The sequence below is a fragment of the Chlorocebus sabaeus genome, chromosome 24 (assembly GCF_047675955.1).
Source record: "Chlorocebus sabaeus isolate Y175 chromosome 24, mChlSab1.0.hap1, whole genome shotgun sequence".
Taxonomy (NCBI): domain Eukaryota; kingdom Metazoa; phylum Chordata; class Mammalia; order Primates; family Cercopithecidae; genus Chlorocebus; species Chlorocebus sabaeus.
Genome location: NC_132927.1, coordinates 75880832 through 75897635, shown reverse-complemented (window position 1 = coordinate 75897635; position 16804 = coordinate 75880832). Strand labels below are relative to the sequence as shown.

General features: G+C 59.3%; 1 protein-coding gene across 2 annotated transcripts in view; it reads left to right on the top strand.

Moving 5' to 3' along the window:
• CCDC85C (coiled-coil domain containing 85C) overlaps window positions 1-16804 on the top strand; it is a 91256-nt gene that overhangs the window by 67781 nt on the left and 6671 nt on the right. The window contains exons 2-3 of one of the 2 annotated variants that reach the window (XM_007987801.3): window positions 2376-2449; window positions 16533-16640. In XM_007987801.3, the coding sequence (XP_007985992.1) occupies window positions 2376-2449; window positions 16533-16640 (182 nt within the window). Of the gene's footprint in view, window positions 1-2375; window positions 2450-10611; window positions 14727-16532; window positions 16641-16804 lie in introns of those variants that run through there. The other variant, XM_073011311.1, reaches the window with a different exon arrangement.

Genomic DNA, 16804 nt, shown 5'->3' with positions numbered 1-16804 from the left:
GGCTAAGTCTGTCTGCCCAAGGCGGCCAGAAACACTGGGTCCTAAAGGGGTGGGCCTGGGTGGTGGGGAGAGGGGCTGGAAGGCTCACCTGCTGGTGGTGGGAACACTTTGTTCCTCGTGGCCTCTGCACCTGGAAAATGAGGATGGTGGCTGCTTGTCCTTTGCAAGGCACCAGATGCAGGGGGCACCATGTGTGCCATAGGGGACAGTGGGCTCCCCCCACCCGACTGCACCCAGAAGGAGACCACACGTGGGTCTGTAGTCATTGGAGTGTTTTTGTCCTAGCTCTGTCAGAGTGAGGGAGCTGGAAGGGTCTCTGCAGTTTACTTGGTCACTGCTTCCCGGGACTGTGTTCCAGGGAGCCCTCCTGTTAGTAGGGTATTGGACATGAAGGTTTGGGGAGCCTAGGCTGCACCCCATCTCCCCGTGCTCAGAGGGACGCAGCACAGCCTGAATGCTGAGGCCTCTTGCCATCACACCTCTTTGCTTGGGGTGGGCATGGGAGCCTCTTTTCAGGATTGACAGAGTGATGAGTAAACTGAGGCCAGGGAGGGAGGGATCAGGGCTGGTGAGGTGTGAGGCCCTGAGGTCATCCTGAGGGCAGGGGTGGCCTGCCTGGCAGGGTGGGGAGGCAGGGCCTGGATGGGGAGCCGCCCTTCTCTCCTCTCTAGAAGGCCCCACATTCCTGGGACGTGACTGGGCTGCAGGAGGAGGGGAGGCTGGTTTGCACTTTTCCCCAGCAGTGAGTGTGTCCGGGCGGGGCTCCAGTACCCGCTCCTGCCTGTGGCTGGGCCAGTGGCTCTGCTGGGCCCTGGGCCTGGTCCGGGGCTGAGTAGGGGGCTCCCAGGAGTCCTGTTATTGGCGTGCTGGGGGTGGACAGATGCTTCATTGGTCGTGTGGTTGGCATGGCGGTCCTGGCTTGTCCCCAGCTGCACCCAAGCCCCGGCACCCCCAGGCATGTTAACAGCCTGTGGAGTCCTTCCCCAGCCCTGAGGTGGTGATGGGGACTAGACGGCTGGCTGTGTGTGGTCAAAGGGGCTGATGTCTCTGCTTCTGCAATCGAGGGTCAGCGGCATGAACCTGGGGAGACCCTGCGTCCTGCTGTCGGGTGGGCCGGTGGGTGGACAGCCGTCGGGGTGGATGGCGTCTGGGCTGGCATCTATCTGGGCTAGGTGATCTCTGGGGAGAGGTGTTAATAGCCCATCCCTTACCAGGTGGCTTCGTGGCCCACAGGGGTGCTTGGGACAGCCTTGCCACCCCCTTGCCTCCTTCCAAACCTCCTGTCGCCGGGTGACCCGGCCGGTGTTCTGCCTCCGTCCCGTTCCTGCCTCTCCTCCCTTCCCCCAGCCCTCTGCCCTGAGGGTTTGCTCTGGGCACCCTGGGGGCTGAGCTGACTCCCAGCCTGGGGGGAGGCAGGACCAGGGGTGTGGGATGGTTGGGTGTGGGGGTGGGGATGGGATATTTTTGTGTTTTCCTGACATGACTGGAAAGCAGCGTCAGTGGTGAGGGTGGGTGAATTTCATCCTGCACCAGTGGTCTGCACAGATTGGGCTCCCTTAGCCTGAGGTCAGAAACTGGGGACACGTGACCGGGGGTTTCCACGGGGTTCCTGACTGTCGTATGGGGAAGGTGGCTGCTCACCTGCAGCATATGCTGCAGGCACGCATCTCCTGTGAGAAGTTCCTGGGTGATCAGGTGAAGGATCCCACATGCTGACTTGGCAAGTTCAGGAGGCTGTTTCCCCACTGTGTAGGGGAGGGGGCTCCCCGGACCCCGACCCTGGGGTGGGCTGCGACCTGGCTGTGTTTAGGAGAGCTCCGTTTGAGCCTGCAGCATCTTGGAAGCTGCAGGACTTGCTCCAGCGCAGGCTGGCGAGGCCACCCGCCCCTCACCTTTCCACAGGTCCTGAAGGTCCTGACAACAGCTCAGAGGCCCACAGGGAGGGTGGCGGGTGGGTCCTGCAAGGCTGGCCTCTGTGTGTCATGCCTTGGTGTCAGGTGCTCTATGGCGGGAAGGCTTTGGCCACAGGCCATGCTGTTTCCGGAGGGCGGATGAGGGCAGGGGGTGCTGGGGTCTCACCTGGCTGTGGGGTGGGACTCCTCAGACCCAAACCTTCCATGCCAGGCCTGGGGCCAGTTGACTTTTGTAATTTCATGCCTTGCTGTCAGGTGCCCTGTGGCGAAGGGCTTTGGCCACAGGCCATGCTGGCTTCCCAGGGCTGGTGAGGGCAGGAGGGGCTGGGGTCTCACCTGTCTGTGGAGCAGGGCTCCCTAGACGCAAGCCTTCCAATGGCAGGCCTCGTGGGACCATTGTGGTTGCACTGGGGACGGAGTCTGCCGGAGGCTAATGTCCCCCTTCCTCTTGTGTCCTTCCAGATCCCTCATCCACCTACATCAGGCAACTGGAGAGCAAAGTGAGGCTGCTGGAGGGTGACAAGCTCCTCGCACAGGTAGGCCGGCTGCGGGTGGTGCTGCCTTGAGGACCGCGACCCAGCGCCCACCCCTCCAGCTCACCCAGGGCACCCTTCCCCTTGGGACCCATGCCCTCCCCCGACCTGCTCCCACTGCCACCCGTCACCTCCTGGAAAGTGGGGCCAGGGACCTAACCCTGGCTCCCACGCCTCTGGGTTTCCCTCGGCCCAGCCCTCCGTGCTGACTGCCCGGTATGCGAGCTCCTCGGGGCTGGTCCAGGGCCTGAGAGGGTGCACAACACCCAGTTGGTGAAGACATGGGCTGCTTCACTCCTCTGGCAGACGGGCAGATCCAGGCAGGAGATGGGGCAGACTTACATGGAAGCCTCCCTGCCTCTGCCATGCTGGACTTACTGTACGCTTCCTCCCTGGGCTGGGGTCCCCTCCTCCCTCCTGGGCCCGGCCTCACCCACAGACAGATGAGGCTGCTACCCTGTGCAGAGCTGGGCAGCAGGGGCACAGTGTGGGAGGGGTCGGCTGCAGGGGGTAGGTGGGGTTGGATGAGGGGCTGTGCCTCCTGAGTGTGGCTGGAGCTTGGAGGGGACGTGTGACTGCCAGGACAAGGGCTTTCCCGGCTGCAGGTGGGGCAGGCATGGGGGCTGCCGAGAGGAGGCCATGGGCAGTCTCGCTTGGGTGTTGGGGGCGAGCTGGCTTGGCGGCCCCTCAAGCTGCTCACCCCCCAGTGTCCAAGTCCTCGTGCGCATCCCTGGCTTCATCCCAGTCTCCCTCTTCCTGCTCTTCCCACTGGGCCGTGAGCGGTCAGCCTGGGATACCCAAAGCGTTTCTCTGGGAACCAACCACAGGGATGGCTCAGCTGCCTGGCCCCGTTGCTAGGTGACCAGCCAGGCTTGGTGCCCAGTGCCCAGCTCAGGAATTCCATGGCACCCTCTCTGCCCACTGGGCAGCTGCTGGGAGGCTCACGGGCCCTGCAGGGAGCATAGCTCCCACTGAGGTCATCCCCTCAGGCCCCCACTGTGTGGGCCGTGGGGTAGGTTCCCAGGGCCTGGTGGGACTTAGCAGGGTACATGTTCCCCATTTGGCCTCTTGCGAACTCTCCTCCACCCCGCTCCCACCAGCTCCCCTGCCAACATACACGTGCAAGTGCATAGCCAAGCTCTGAATGGCAAGGCTGGCTTTTGTAATTTCATGCCTTGCTGTCAGGTGCCCTGTGGCGGAGGGCTTTGGCCACAGGCCGGGCTGGCTTCCAGGGCTGGTGAGGGCAGGAGGGGCTGGGGTCGCACTTGTCTGTGGAGGAGGGCTCCCTAGACACAAGCCTTCCATTGCAGGCCTGGTGGGGCCGTTGTGGTTGCTAAGGAGGGTGTGCGGGCGCTGCAGGCAGAAGTGACACCAGGAGAAGGTCGTGGCTCAGGGACCTTTGCTTTGGAGAAAGTTCCCATGCAGTGTGTAGGAGAGGAAGTCCTGCCTCTGGGTGGTGGCAGGGGGCTACTGCTCTGCAGAGTGAGGGCCAGGACCATGCTCTGGTGGCTGAAGCTCGGGCCCCCGGGTCAGTGACCTCACGCGTCTGCCCTGATCTGGAGTTTCTTTGTCTCGTTGTTCCTGTGGAGAAGTGGGTTGGAAGCTCCAGCTCTGAATTTGGGATGCTGTTTGCAGTGTTTGTTCTTTCTTTCTCTCTCTCTTTCTTTCTTTCTTTCTTTCTTTCTTTCTTTCTTTCTTTCTTTCTTTCTTTCTTTCTTTCTTTCTTTCTTTCTTTCTTTCTTTCTTTCTTCTTTCTTTCTCTCTCTCTCTCTCTTCTTTCTTTCTTTTTTTTTTTTTTGAGACAGAATTTCGCTCTTGTTGCTCAGGCTGGAGTACAATGGTGTGATCTCAGCTCATCGCAACCTCTGTCTCCCAGGTTCAAGTGATTCTCCTGCCTCAGCCTCCCGAGTAGCTGGGATTACAGGCATGCACCACCATGCCCAGCTAATTTTGTATTTTTAGTAGAGACAGGGGTTTCACCATGTTGGTCAGGCTGGTCTCGAACTCCCGACCTCAGGTGATCCTCCCGCCTCGGCCTCCCAAAGTGCTGGGATTACAGGCGTGAACCACTACGCCCGGCCCTGCAGTGTTATTTCTATGAGACGTGTGTTCCGCAGTCCAACCAGAGAGCAGCTCATGGTCCTGTTTCCACAAGGACAGGAGTGTGCCTGACCCCTTGGCCCCTGCAGGCCACGGTGTCCCACTGGAAAAATACACCCCAGTTCCTGACCATGCACTTGCAGAAAACCTGCACCCAAGTGGGCTGTGGAGGAGCAGCCCTTCTTCCTGCCTTCCTTCCTGGGGTGCTCCTGGTCTCACAGGGGGCCCTCCACCATAAGTTGTGTCCGCCTGCCCTGCACCCACTTGTGCACAGGTGGAGGTGGATGGGAGCTTCAGCCTTGAGCCACAAGGATGGAGTGGCTGGCTCTGCCCAGGGCTGTCTCCCTCCCCAGGCCTGCTGCCACCTGCTCCCTGGGGGTAGCAGCAGGGCTCTGTTCACATCCTCATCTGTGGGCCAGGCCTGCAGGGCACCAACATCAGATCCTGACGACTGGGGAGCTGCTGGCGCTTGCCTGGACGCAGACTTGCTGGCTGCAGGCAGTTGGACTGGAATTTAGGGGCAGAAACCTGCTGTTGCCTGCTTGTTGTTACATACAACCAGGGTGCAGAACTCAGGGATCATCAGTGCAAAAAGTTTGCAAAATGCTTCATTTCCTTAGCAGAAATTTGCTTTCTCCCCAAATGATGCCTGGCCAAGCCATGCTGCTGGCGTGGTGGCTGAAGGAGCTTCTATCTCTGTGTGGTGTGGCAGGAGGGCACCCAGGGCCCATCCCTAGCGCTTTCTCAGCATGGACTGTGCAGCAGGCAAAGGTCTTGCCCCGGGGCTCCCAGCAAGTGGTGTCAGGGCCATACCCAGCACCCTGAAAGAGGGCAGATGTATGCTGCTGGGGCCTTGGCCCCTGGTGCTTGCATGGTCTCCTCACCCTGTCCCTGTGCTGCAGTGGAGGCCCCTGAACCTCATAACCGAGGCTCCAGGAGCTGGTGGCATCCCCAGAGCCCATGGCATCAGCAGAACCAGGGCAGCCACGGCTGGGTGTGGTGGCTCACACCTGTAAAGCCAGCACTTTGGGAGCTTGAGGTGGGCAGATCGCTTGAGGTCAGAAATTTGAGACCAGCCTGGGCAACACAGTGAAACCCCGTCTCTACTAAAAATACAAAAATTAGCCTTGCATGGTGTCACACGCCTGTAATCCCAGTTACTTGGGAGGCTGAGGCAGGAGAATCGCTTGAACCCGGGAGGCAGAGGTTGCAGTGAGCCGAGATTGCGCCATTGCACTCCAGCCTGGGAAACAGTGAGACTCCACCTCAAAAAAGAAAAAAGGAGGAATAGAGGAGCTGGGATCATGGGCAGGGTTCCTGCTGGCCACGGAGGAGGGCACTGCTGTGCTGAGCCATGCAGGAGAGGGAGACAGAGAGGCAGGGTGAGGGAGGGGCAGCAGTGGGTCTCAAGCCTGCCTTTGGATTCCTGGGGCAGCTTCAATGGCACCAGCTTTATGGGGATCCTTAGTTCACTTTCTCTCCCAGGTCTCTGCTCGACTGAGAAGTGGGCACTCATTCACTCAGTGTGTAACTGACCACCTACTATGTACGTGGCCCTGGGGATGCAGGGCTGGCCAGGCAGAGGCCTGCCCTCAGGGAGCTGGCAGGCCAGTCTCACCCTTGTTCCTGCTTGGCCACCACCTTGTCTAGCCTGCAGGACCCACATGCACAGAGAGGCCCCTGGAGGATAGGGGAGGTGAAGAGAGCTTGTGGCAGGGCCCTGCCCGCCAGGACAGTGGTGGCCCCGTTCTCAGGGAGGCACCAGGAAGATAGGGTTTACTTAGTCTCTGTTCTCCTGGCCTCCTGTCTGCAGCCCTCCCTGACTACCCATAGGAGGCCTGGTGCTTGCCCTGAGCTCTCTCAGTCCCTGGGCTGCCCACCGTTGCTGATAGGGTGTCATGACCTATCCTTGTGGATCCTGGCCCCCACCCCTGTGGGACTGTTATCTTCTCCAGGACAGGGCCACAGGGCCTGAGTGGCCACATCTGTGTCTCCAGTGCTCAGCATGGTTGAACTGGGTGGATGTGCCTTGGGGATCCTGTGGCTGATCCCTGTCCAGTCTCCATGGCCAAGAGGGGAGGCTCTTCTTGCTCAGAATAAGGAAGGCCCACTTAACCAAGAGAGGGCTTCAGCAGGTAGTGAGGTTACCATCTTTGGAGGTCACCAAGAGATGGCTGGGTGACTACGTTTGGAAATCTTTTTTTTTTTTTTTTTTTGAGACGGAGTCTCGCTCTGTCGCCCAGGCTGGAGTGCAGTGGTGCAATCTTGGCTCGGCTCACCGCAAGCTCCACCTGCCGGGTTCACGCCATTCTCCTGGCTCAGCCTCCCGGTAGCTGGGACAACAGGTGCCCGCCATCATGCCCAGCTAATTTTTTGTATTTTTAGTAGAGACGGGGTTTCACCATGTTGGCCAGGATGGTCTCGATCTCCTGACCTCGTGATTCGCCCGCCTTGACCTCCCAAAGTGCTGGGATTACAGGCATGAGCCACCGCGCCTGGCTGGGAATCTTGAAGAAAGAGATCGCAGCCTTGAATGAGATGCTGTCCTAAGCCTCACGGACTCTGGCTCATGAGATTCTGTGATTCTGGCATTTAAATCTTGTCAGGGAAATCAAGTTGTACAGAAACCCCCACCTCTTTGCAAAGCAGGGACTCTTCCTGTTGGTGAAAAGCAGGGCAGAGGCATGCTCTTCTCTGGAATATCATAAGGTGACGTGGCTTTGGGGTTTGGGTGGGAGGGTAGGGAGCCTCCCCGGATTCCCACTCCCCACGGTCCCACCTCCCCCCACCCATGGCCTCTATTTAACTCCAAAATAGCTTTAATTAAAAATGTGCCAGCATGTTCACAGACTCAATTACTGTATTGCTGTTCGTATTTTCTTTCTCATGTTGGCTTTAAAATTTCATCAACACAGCTGCTTCCTCCGCGATGATTCATCTCAAGACTCCTGCGCGTTATTATTTTTCCTGTGGATTCTCTGTGCCCAGCCGGGCTGGGCTGGGGGCGGCTGTAATTGATGCTGGGGCCTCTCGTTAACTCCCCTGCTGGGCTGATAAATGAAGCCTCCGTTGTGCGCCAAAAAAGCCAGCTTTACAAAAGAGCAAGGAGCTCTCCTAATATTCTCTCTCCCGAGACCAGAGGGCCGGCTTGGGGAGCGAGGCTGGGGTCTGGGCTGGTGACTGAAGGGCCCCCGGCGCCCCCTCCTCCCGCCCCCTCCGCCCCCCGGTACCCCCCTCTCCCCTGGCCTGCCACGTACCAAAGGGCTGCTGAAAGAGACCCAGAATTCACACCAGGCACAGATGGGGAAACTGAGGTCTGGATGAAGGTGATTTCCTGACATGGATGTTGTATTCGTCTGGTAGGCCTGCCATAACAGAGTTGCACAGACTGGGGAACTTAAACCACAGAAATGTATTTCCTCACAGTCCTGGAGGTTGGGAGTCTGAGATCAAGGCATTAGCAGGGCTGGCTCCTTCTGAGACCTCTCTCCGGCTTGTAGACAGGCTCTTCTCCCTGTAAACTCCAATAGCCCCCGCCCCAGTGCTCACCTGCTGTGTGGCTTCAGGTGAAATCCTCTCTCTCCCAGAGCCTCAGTGTCCTCACCTGGGAGACAGGGGTGATGGTGAATGCCCAGCACAGCGTGACGTGGCCCCTGGGAAGCACCCCGGGAGGTCCCAAGGGCCTGGGATCTTTCGAGGTCCGGTTGACCATGTGCCCTCTGCTGCCCCTTGGGCCTGGCCCGTCCCCGAGGGAACCGTTGCTCTTTGTCCTTTGAGTTCTGAGCCCATCCAGGCGGGGGGCGAGGGGATCAATCTGCTACTGTCTCAACCCATGGCCAGCGCTTCAGTTCTGTGTCCCAAGGAGGATGGGCTGTCCAGAGCCTGGGTTCCTCCGGAGATGCTGGCCTCGCGGTGGTCCACGCGGGCTTATCTGTTGGTCAGCATGTCCATGCCTTGGTAGCAGGCTCCGAGCCCTTCCCTGCTCTGCGTGTTTGGTGTCTTGGGTTGGCCGCCTTGCCCCTGTCACCTCTGTTATAGGCAGTATAGTCTCTGGGTCTCTGGAGGACATTAAACGCTTCCTTAGTCGAACCTCAGAATCAGTCCAGCCTGTACATTGCCCAGAGAGGAAACCCCCTGTTTCCAGCCTTCCAGCCAATGAACAGATGGTCAGTCTCGCAACGTGGGCAGAATGGAGACGGGAAATTCCACCTCCATGCCCTAGAACCAGCAGTGTAAGGAGTTGTGAGCCAGATGCTGGGGGAGAGTCACCAGGGCTGACGGGCCAGTGCCAGAGGGCCTGGTTCAAGTCTCACTGGTGCCACCTGCCAGCAGAGTGGCACTGGACAGGTCACTTAACCTCTCTGCACCTCAGTTTCCTCCTCTGCAAAATGGGGACACTAATGGTGTCTGACACATACATTGTTCAGAGAATGAACAGGCAAATTGTGGAAAGGACTGGGAGTCGGGTGGTCAGTGGTAAGGGTGGCGGGTTAACCACCGTGATCTTTCCTGTCCATTGTGGGCCAGCCGTAGCCTCTGCCAGCCTCCGCCTGACGCCAGTTTATGTGCAGACAAACAGAGGCCCGGAAAGTTGAGGAGCTGCTCTGGCTTACTCAGCCAAGGTAGGATTTAGGTTTTGCAAATCTGCACCCCTCAGCTGGACGAAGTGGCTCACGCCTGTAATCCCAGCGCTTTGGAAGGCCAAGGCAGGCAGATCACCTGAGATCACGAGTTTGCGACCAGCCTGGCAAGCATGGTGAAACCTCGTCTCTACTAAAAAAATACAAAAATTAGCCAGCGTAGTGGCTGGCGCCTGTAATCCCAGCTATTTGGGAGGCTGAGGCAGGAGAATTACTTGAAACCTGGAGGCAGAGATTGCAGCACTGCACTCCGGCCTGGGTGACAGAGTGAGACTCCATCTCGAACAAACAAAGAAACAAACAAAAAAACTACACACCTCAAAGCCTCCCACAGGCCTGTCCCTCACTTACCTCACTGGAACAAGTAATGGGCCTGCAGAGGGACCTGGGAAGGGAGGGATTGTCCTCGTGGTAGACAAGACCTGGTCTGCGTGTTACCTCATCAGTCCCAGGCCAAATGGCCCTGAATGGTGCATACACCTGAGTTTGAAAAATGGGATTTCGGGTGTGAAATGACATGGGACCAGGGGAAGAGCAGTGCCAGCCACGGGTAAGTGACATCAGCCACACATGGCCGCACCCTTCATCTCTACCGCCTGATCTGAGTGCAGATTGGGAAGATGTCTCTGGACCCCCAGCTAAAGTGGCAGCCCCTTTGTTCTTTTTTCCTTTTTTTCCTATCAACTTTTATTTTAAGTTCTGGTGTACATGTGCGGGACATGCAGGTTTGTTACATAAGTAAACGTGTGCCGTGGTGGTGTGCTGCACAGATCAACCCATGGCCTAGGTATTAAGCCCAGCATGCATTAGCTATTCTTCCTGTGCTTTCCCTCCCCCTGCCCCCCTAACACGCCCCAGTGTGTATTGTTTCCCCCTACAAATGAGCTCTCTCCAAATGAAAGAAGAAAAAGAAGGTAAATCCAGTTGTTATGACTGTGTAGCTCTTGTGCGCGACCTTGCAGGTCATCTTCGCCTTGAGGCTAGAACGGGGCCAGATAGGGTGTGCATCCCCCACCTGGCCTCTCTGAGCTACTGGGATCTTGGGGTGCCTCTAGGCTGGGGCACCCCATCCCAGAGCCTCTCAAACGGTTGCTTTTCCCTGGGAGGGTAGCAGGGCACTTGGGGTGGCTTCACCCTGGTGTGAGTTTTGGGGTGGGCTCTGGGGGGTGGTGGGCGCTCCTAGGGACCCAGTGCCGGGCACATGGCAGGTACTCAGTGAGTCCTTGTGAATCTGGAGTTTCTGAAGACATGGAGCTCCTGGAGTTGCCTTGGCGAGCCGCAGCCCTGGCCTTCGGTGTGGGAAAACCACTCCGGCTCAGCTGAGGTCCTGGTGGCTTTGGCCTGATAGGTGTCCAGGGAAGGCACTGGGCAGAGTGATGGGCATGGTTGGCATTTACTGGGTGACACTGTTCTCCTTCCTTCTAGCTGCCCCGCCCCTATGGCCGCCCGAGAAGCTGGCTTCAGGTAGAGCTGCCTGGTGGGGGGCGTGTTTGCAGTGCTGTTTGTGGGGGTCGGGAGGCTGCTTTGAGTGCTGTGCGCTGCTGTGTGCTCTGTCCCCCAGTCCCCAGCACCCTCCCGTTCTTTCCTGGGAGCACTTCCTTCCCAGGCTGCACTGGCCCTACCTTTGGAGTCTTCTTGGGATCTGCCCTTCCAGCTTTGCAAAATAATAGCAAGAGTCATGCAGCGACTGCCTCCTGAGGGCTCTCCATGGTGCGAGCCCCTTGTCATGCACCTTGCCCAGGTGCCTGGGATCCTCCCGCCTCTGGAGGGCGGCAGGTCTGGTGCTGATCCCCGCTTCGAAGCGAGACACCTGCAGTGCGTGGAGGGAGGAGAGGCTTGCAAGGCTACGTGAGTTAGTGGAGACGAGGCCAGGGCCCACATGCCCACCCAGCTGTGGCTGCTGTGGGAAGCTGCCTAGGTCCTTGAGGGAAGTCTCCAGGGCTGCTGAGCTGGGTGGGTACTGGGCTGAGGGCTCTGCGTGGGTTGCACAGTTCTGAGGGCCAGCATGAGTCACCATGCCAGGCGCCCTGGGCTGCAGCCAGATCCCTGCTGGACAGGGCCTGGGACTGGGGAACTGCTGGGTGAACTGAGCTCCCACCTGTGCCCAGCCTCGAGACCCGTGGAGCCAGGCCCTTTAGGCACCGGCCACTCTCCTGCCGGCTCTCAGGCCTCCACATGGTCTCCTCTCTGTCCCCTTCTCCCCGTCCTGAGAATGCCCGCCCCAGAATACCTGCCCTGCGTTACCCTCTGGGGGTCTTCCACCCCATGCCCAAGCCGACACTAAAAAGTGTCTGTAGACACTGCGAGTTGTCCTCTAGGGGCAGAGCCACCCCCATTTGAGAACCAGTGACCAACTGTGTGCCAGCCCTGGGCTTGGCCTGGGAGGTGAACCACACCTGTCCAGCCACGCAGACAGACGGTGAACTAACAATGTCATTACACAGTGCCGAGTTCACACCCCCTTCCAGAGCAGCCCACAGGCATGACTGACTGACTTGTGGACACAAACCCGCTTGCCCTCGTGGGAACAGCTCTGATGTGGTTCCCGTGGGTCAGGTTGAGGCCTGTCTTCTGCGGAGGCTACTGCGCTGTGCTGCATAGCCCTGTCCCCTGCCCTTTTCTGCATCCTCCCCGCTTTCTCTGTGCTCTCCCTCTGAGGATCCCCCGAGATGGATGACAGCTGAATCTCGGTGGGCTTTAGTCTGGAGCAGGACAGTGGAGTCCAGGCTAGTCTGTGGCCCCAGCTGCCCCTGGAGCTGCTGGGGCCCCTGGTGGGGGAATGGTCTCCCCAAGTCTTGCATTGGAGTCTCTGCTTCCAGGTGGGTCCCCCAGCCCAGCCAGCTGAGGGTGCACCGTCTTCCAGCACTTCCTGGGTGGAGGCGTCAGCCTGACAGGCCGCTCCGGCCCTGGGTTTATTATTCAGCACCCAGACCATTGATGACGCATCACTGACCAACCCTGGGAGCTCCCACAGTGCTTCCTCTTCCTGGAGGGAGGTCGCCAGGTCTTGGGGATGGGGTGGTCACTGGGCTCTGGCCTTGCCCCCTGGGTCTCACCTCTCTCCTCCGTAGCCCCTGGGATGATGGCTCATCTGTGGGAGTGCGACTGGCGGGAAATGTGAACTGGAAGGAACTCTCTCCAGCTTCCTGTCCTCCAGCCTGGACTCTGTCCCAGCCTGGGGACTGCACAGTGACCACGGGGATCTGGAGACCATCTCAGCACAAGCTCAGGGCAGAGGCGTTGTTAGCGCCTGCAGGAGCTGCATGGGACCTGGGCTCCTGTGGCATTTTCCTGCACAGGTTCCCATTACTCTGAGGGTGGGCATAGGCCCCTCCCTGCAGACGGCACCTTCAAGCTCTTCAGCTGGGTAAAACTGGCCTCTTGTGACAGATCACCTGGAGCCCCCACAGGCCAGAAGCAGGAGGGCACCTGACTCAGGAGAGTCTGGGCTGGGGAGGCCTGTGTTGGGGTCCTCTCCCTGAGCCCCACAGTGTCTCCTAAGTCAGACACAGTCATTGGCATGACCTAAATTTGGGAGGGGGAAGGGGGCGTGGCTGCGTTGCTGTCCACTGTGGTCCTGGACCCTGGCCGCACCTGGCTGTCCAGCCGAGCTGAGCCGAGCTGTGCTGTGCCACACGGTGCCAAGGGCCCATGCTCATCTGTCGGGCATCCTGGAGGGTGCTGAGGAAGGAGGAACCTTGCAGGCGCCCACCCGTCCCTGCACCGAGCACTAAGACACCGGTCCAGAGTTGCACCAGGTGGCCCTCTAAGGGGACTCCTTCCCAGGGCGTTCCGTATGAATCAGCCTGGGGCCCTGAGGCTGGCGGTCCAAGTGGTCACCAGGGCAGGCTGGCCAGGTCGGGACAGAGGGCACCCCCTCTTCAGCGCCTGCCTCTACCCCCACCCCCAGCCCTCACTCCCCTTTAGCTGTTGTCTCCCTGATGGGGCGCAGAACTGTGCCTGGCACACAGGAGGTGCTCTGTTTGTGCCTCTTAGACACATAAGCGATGCAGCAGAAGGCACATTTGAGGGCCCAAAAGCTCTTTGGGAGCAGGAAGCAGGGTGAGAGCAGCTCCCCTGTGCACAGCCCAGAAAGGGGCTTCCTACCCGCAGCCACCCCACCCATCCTTCCCAAACAGGCAGCCTCAGGTGGGCAGGCTGGAGTGGGTGGGCTCCAGGTCTCATCCTCCTTCTGTTCAGCACCCCCTCTGACAATGCTCCCTAGGGGTGACCCTAGGGTGGCCCCGCATAGGCCCCCTGCAGCTTTGCAGGCAGGAATTCCCAGGAAGTCAGGAAGGTGAAGGATGGAGTCCCCCCGAGCCGCTGCTGGGGAGGAGGCGTGGCTGCATTGCAGAGGCCCAGAGAGGGCCGGGGAACAACTGGAGTTCACCCAGCGAGTCCCCACTGGGCCCCAAGTCGGGCAGGGTTGCAGTGAAGGCCCTGGATATAGGCTGGGGGTATCCTGAACTGCAGTCCTCAGTGGGAAAGGGGCCCTGCCATCTCCTGGGTCTCTTCCTCCCTAGTCCAGGACCCTCGTGCTGCCCTCTGGAAGCCCTAGAAGTGGGTGATGTGCACTGGGCCTGGCCAGAGTGGAAGGGGCCACCATGTTAAGGATTCTGGAAATCTTGTTTCGGCTCCGAGCTGGCAGCTCTGTGTGTAAGATCCCTTCTCCCTGGGTCCTGAGGGAGCCACCTGAGGGAGACTGGGCAGGCGGGTGTTTCTGGGGAGCGCAGTGGACCCCCCCACCCCCCAGGAAGGGCCAGCACCTTCCTTAGCTGCGAGCTCTTCTCTGTGTGCAGACCAAGCCCAGCAGGTGATTTCAGCTCCTGTTTCCCCTCCTCGGTGAAATCCTAGGGAATCTCATTCTGCAAAGGGAGCGACCTGTCTCATAGCAGGATTTTTAATTTGGATTTAAGTGCAATAATGGTTACTCATTTGATGCGTCATTAGTCACATTGCCCCTTAATGAGAGATTGTGCGTTTTTCCTGCCTGGCTTTGTGGCTTGCTAATAAAGTTCTATGGACATGCAAATGTTTATAGAGGCTCACCGAAGGCAAGGGTGGGAATTGCGTGCAGCTAATTAAAAACCTCCCTCAAGCTCATGCACACACACCTCCTCCTAGGGAAATTATCTGGGGGAGGGGAGGGGACGGCAGCACAAACTGAGTTTTCAGTAACAGCACGTGGGAGCCCATTTGGTCGAGGGCCAGAGAGGATGGGGAGGAAGGGACGCCCGAGTGAAAACAAGCTGGGCAGGGCAGGGCCGGCTGGAGGGGAGGGTAGCGGTTCCAATCCCAGGTGTACCCTTCTTGGCTGTGTGGCCCAGTAGTCAGACTGTGTGTGTGTGTGCGCTTGCATTCAGAGTGTGTGCTGGCTTAGAATGCATTCTCCATTGGGGAAGATTTTGTAACTCTCTTACTGTTGTAGAGTCCTGGCCAAGAAAATCAGGTGGTTTGGAATTTTCCCCTTAAGTGGAGCTAGGGGTACATCTCTCAGGAGAGGTGACCCAGGGAGGCATGGGTGGCTCCGATAGGGTGGGAGGAGGGGTGTCACTCATGGGTGGGGGAGGGTGAGTGCTGGGCCTAGGGGTGGGGGCTGTAGCCTCTTCCTCTTTTTGGTACCTGGTGGGTGGGTGGGTGGGGGCTTTCCTTGATCTGACCCCCAGCTGGGGGCTGGGAGTGCCTCTGGTTAACCTGGGCAGGGTCAGCCAGGGTTAATGCTGTGGTCGGACACGGCAGTCCCATTTGATGGTTCAGGGCTGTACCCAAGGTCCCCGTGCTGAGACCCATTTGCGATGCTCACCAGGGTTATCTAAAACCCACCACACTTTGGGGGCCCTGCAGGAAGGTTGGTTCCCACTTCTCTCTCTCCTTTATGCCCCTCCCCAACCTTCGGCCACACCCAGGTCCTCCCGAGGCCCAGGAAGCAGCTCCCAGCCTCCAGCGCCCGGCTGCCCTGGCTGACCAGCGTCTGGTGGGTGTGGGCTACTTAATGAGGGGAGCCACTGCCCGGATCCCTGCTTTCTGGTCATGGTTACGCGGGCCTCCGTGGGAGCTGGTAGTAAAGCCTCCACTCCCCTCCTCACCCGCCTTGCAGGACACGGCTGTTTGCTGGCCCTTGAGCCATGCTCTTGAGACCTCCCAGCCCCGGTGGGGGGCCTGGTCAGGGCTCTGAAGGGGTTGGGAGAACACAGAGCTGGGCCTCAGTGAGGCTGGGGCTTGTGAGAAGTGCGGAGCCAGGTCCAGCTTTTGAGGGAGGCAAGCAGGGTGTGTGGGGGATCTTTCACAGCCAGGCCGAGGGGCTGGTGCATGGAACTGGGACCCCAGACATGGCTGCGGCCTGTCCTGCCCTCTTTGCCCCCGCCCCAGCCCAGCCCCAGCCCAGCCCCAGCCCGGGCCTCCTCTGTCTCTTCTCCTCTGCAGTTTGTTTGGGTTGACTCAACAGCCTGCTGATTTATGGCACATTCCGCAGTGTCTTATCTGCCCAGCCGCTTTCTCTCAGTTCCTTTGAAGTAGAAAAGGGTGTTTGGGCCAGAAACACCCAAAACCCCTTAGTGATGCAGAAAGAAAGGCCCGTGCCTTCTGCTGGGCTGGGCCACGGGAGGGTCACTGTGGGACTGACCTTCACACACTGAGACATTTAGGGGACCCGTGGATTCATTCTGGCTCCTGGTCCCAGCCCCCGGCCCCAACTTCTGGGGGTGTTTGCTTTGCTCTTAAGCAAAAGGGCCTAAGGCCAAGCGTGCCTTCCTCCCTCCCTCCTGTGCACAGGGCATTAGTTACGACCCCTTACACGAGTTCTCAGGGATTTAGAGGCAGCATCCAGGACCTGCTTTAGGAGTTCCCTGTCCATCCGATGGCGGAGGCAGCCCGGGCAGAGCATCCCTAGAGTCCTGAGCCCGTGGGAGGTGGGAGGCCTTGCCTGTGGATGTGGCCCCGTGTGCTGCCAATGGCTGTCCCAGGCCCTCTGGGTGCCGTCTGTGCAGGGACCCAAGGGCAGGATGTTGGAGCGGAGGGGCCAGGGTGAGTTTCGGGGTGGGAGAGACGCTCCCTCCTCCCTGTCTCTCGCTGGCTCTCCTTCATTCATTCATTCAGTTTGTTCAGCCATCCAGCAAATGTTTACGAAGCCCGCATTGGAGAGTGGATCGCTGACGTCTGAGTTGGGGAGAGTGAAGATCGATTGATCCCAGCTTGGGGGATGGATAAGGGGTATGGAGGGGAAGGTGGAGGGGTCCTCTGAGGCCGTGCCTTTGAGCAGACCCTGCTGCTGTGAGGAACCACGCCCAGGGCCCTTGCCCTCCTCAGCCTGACCCTCCGTCTAACCCCTCTCTCTTTCTCCCCTGCAGCAGGCAGGCTCTGGAGAGTTCCGTGCGCTACGGAAAGGCTTCTCGCCCTACCATTCAGAGTCGCAGCTTGCGTCCCTGCCGCCCTCCTACCAGGACTCCCTGCAGAACGTGAGTGTGTGCCCCAAAGAAGCCCACATGTTCTGGATGAGGGGCTGAGGCTCAGGCGGGCCAGTGACCTGCCCGGGGGGCACAAGGATCTGGGTGTCCGAGTTCAGCCCCAGCCCTAGGCCCTGTGTCCCTGTGTCCCATCCAGTGTGGCAGTTAGAGGCGGA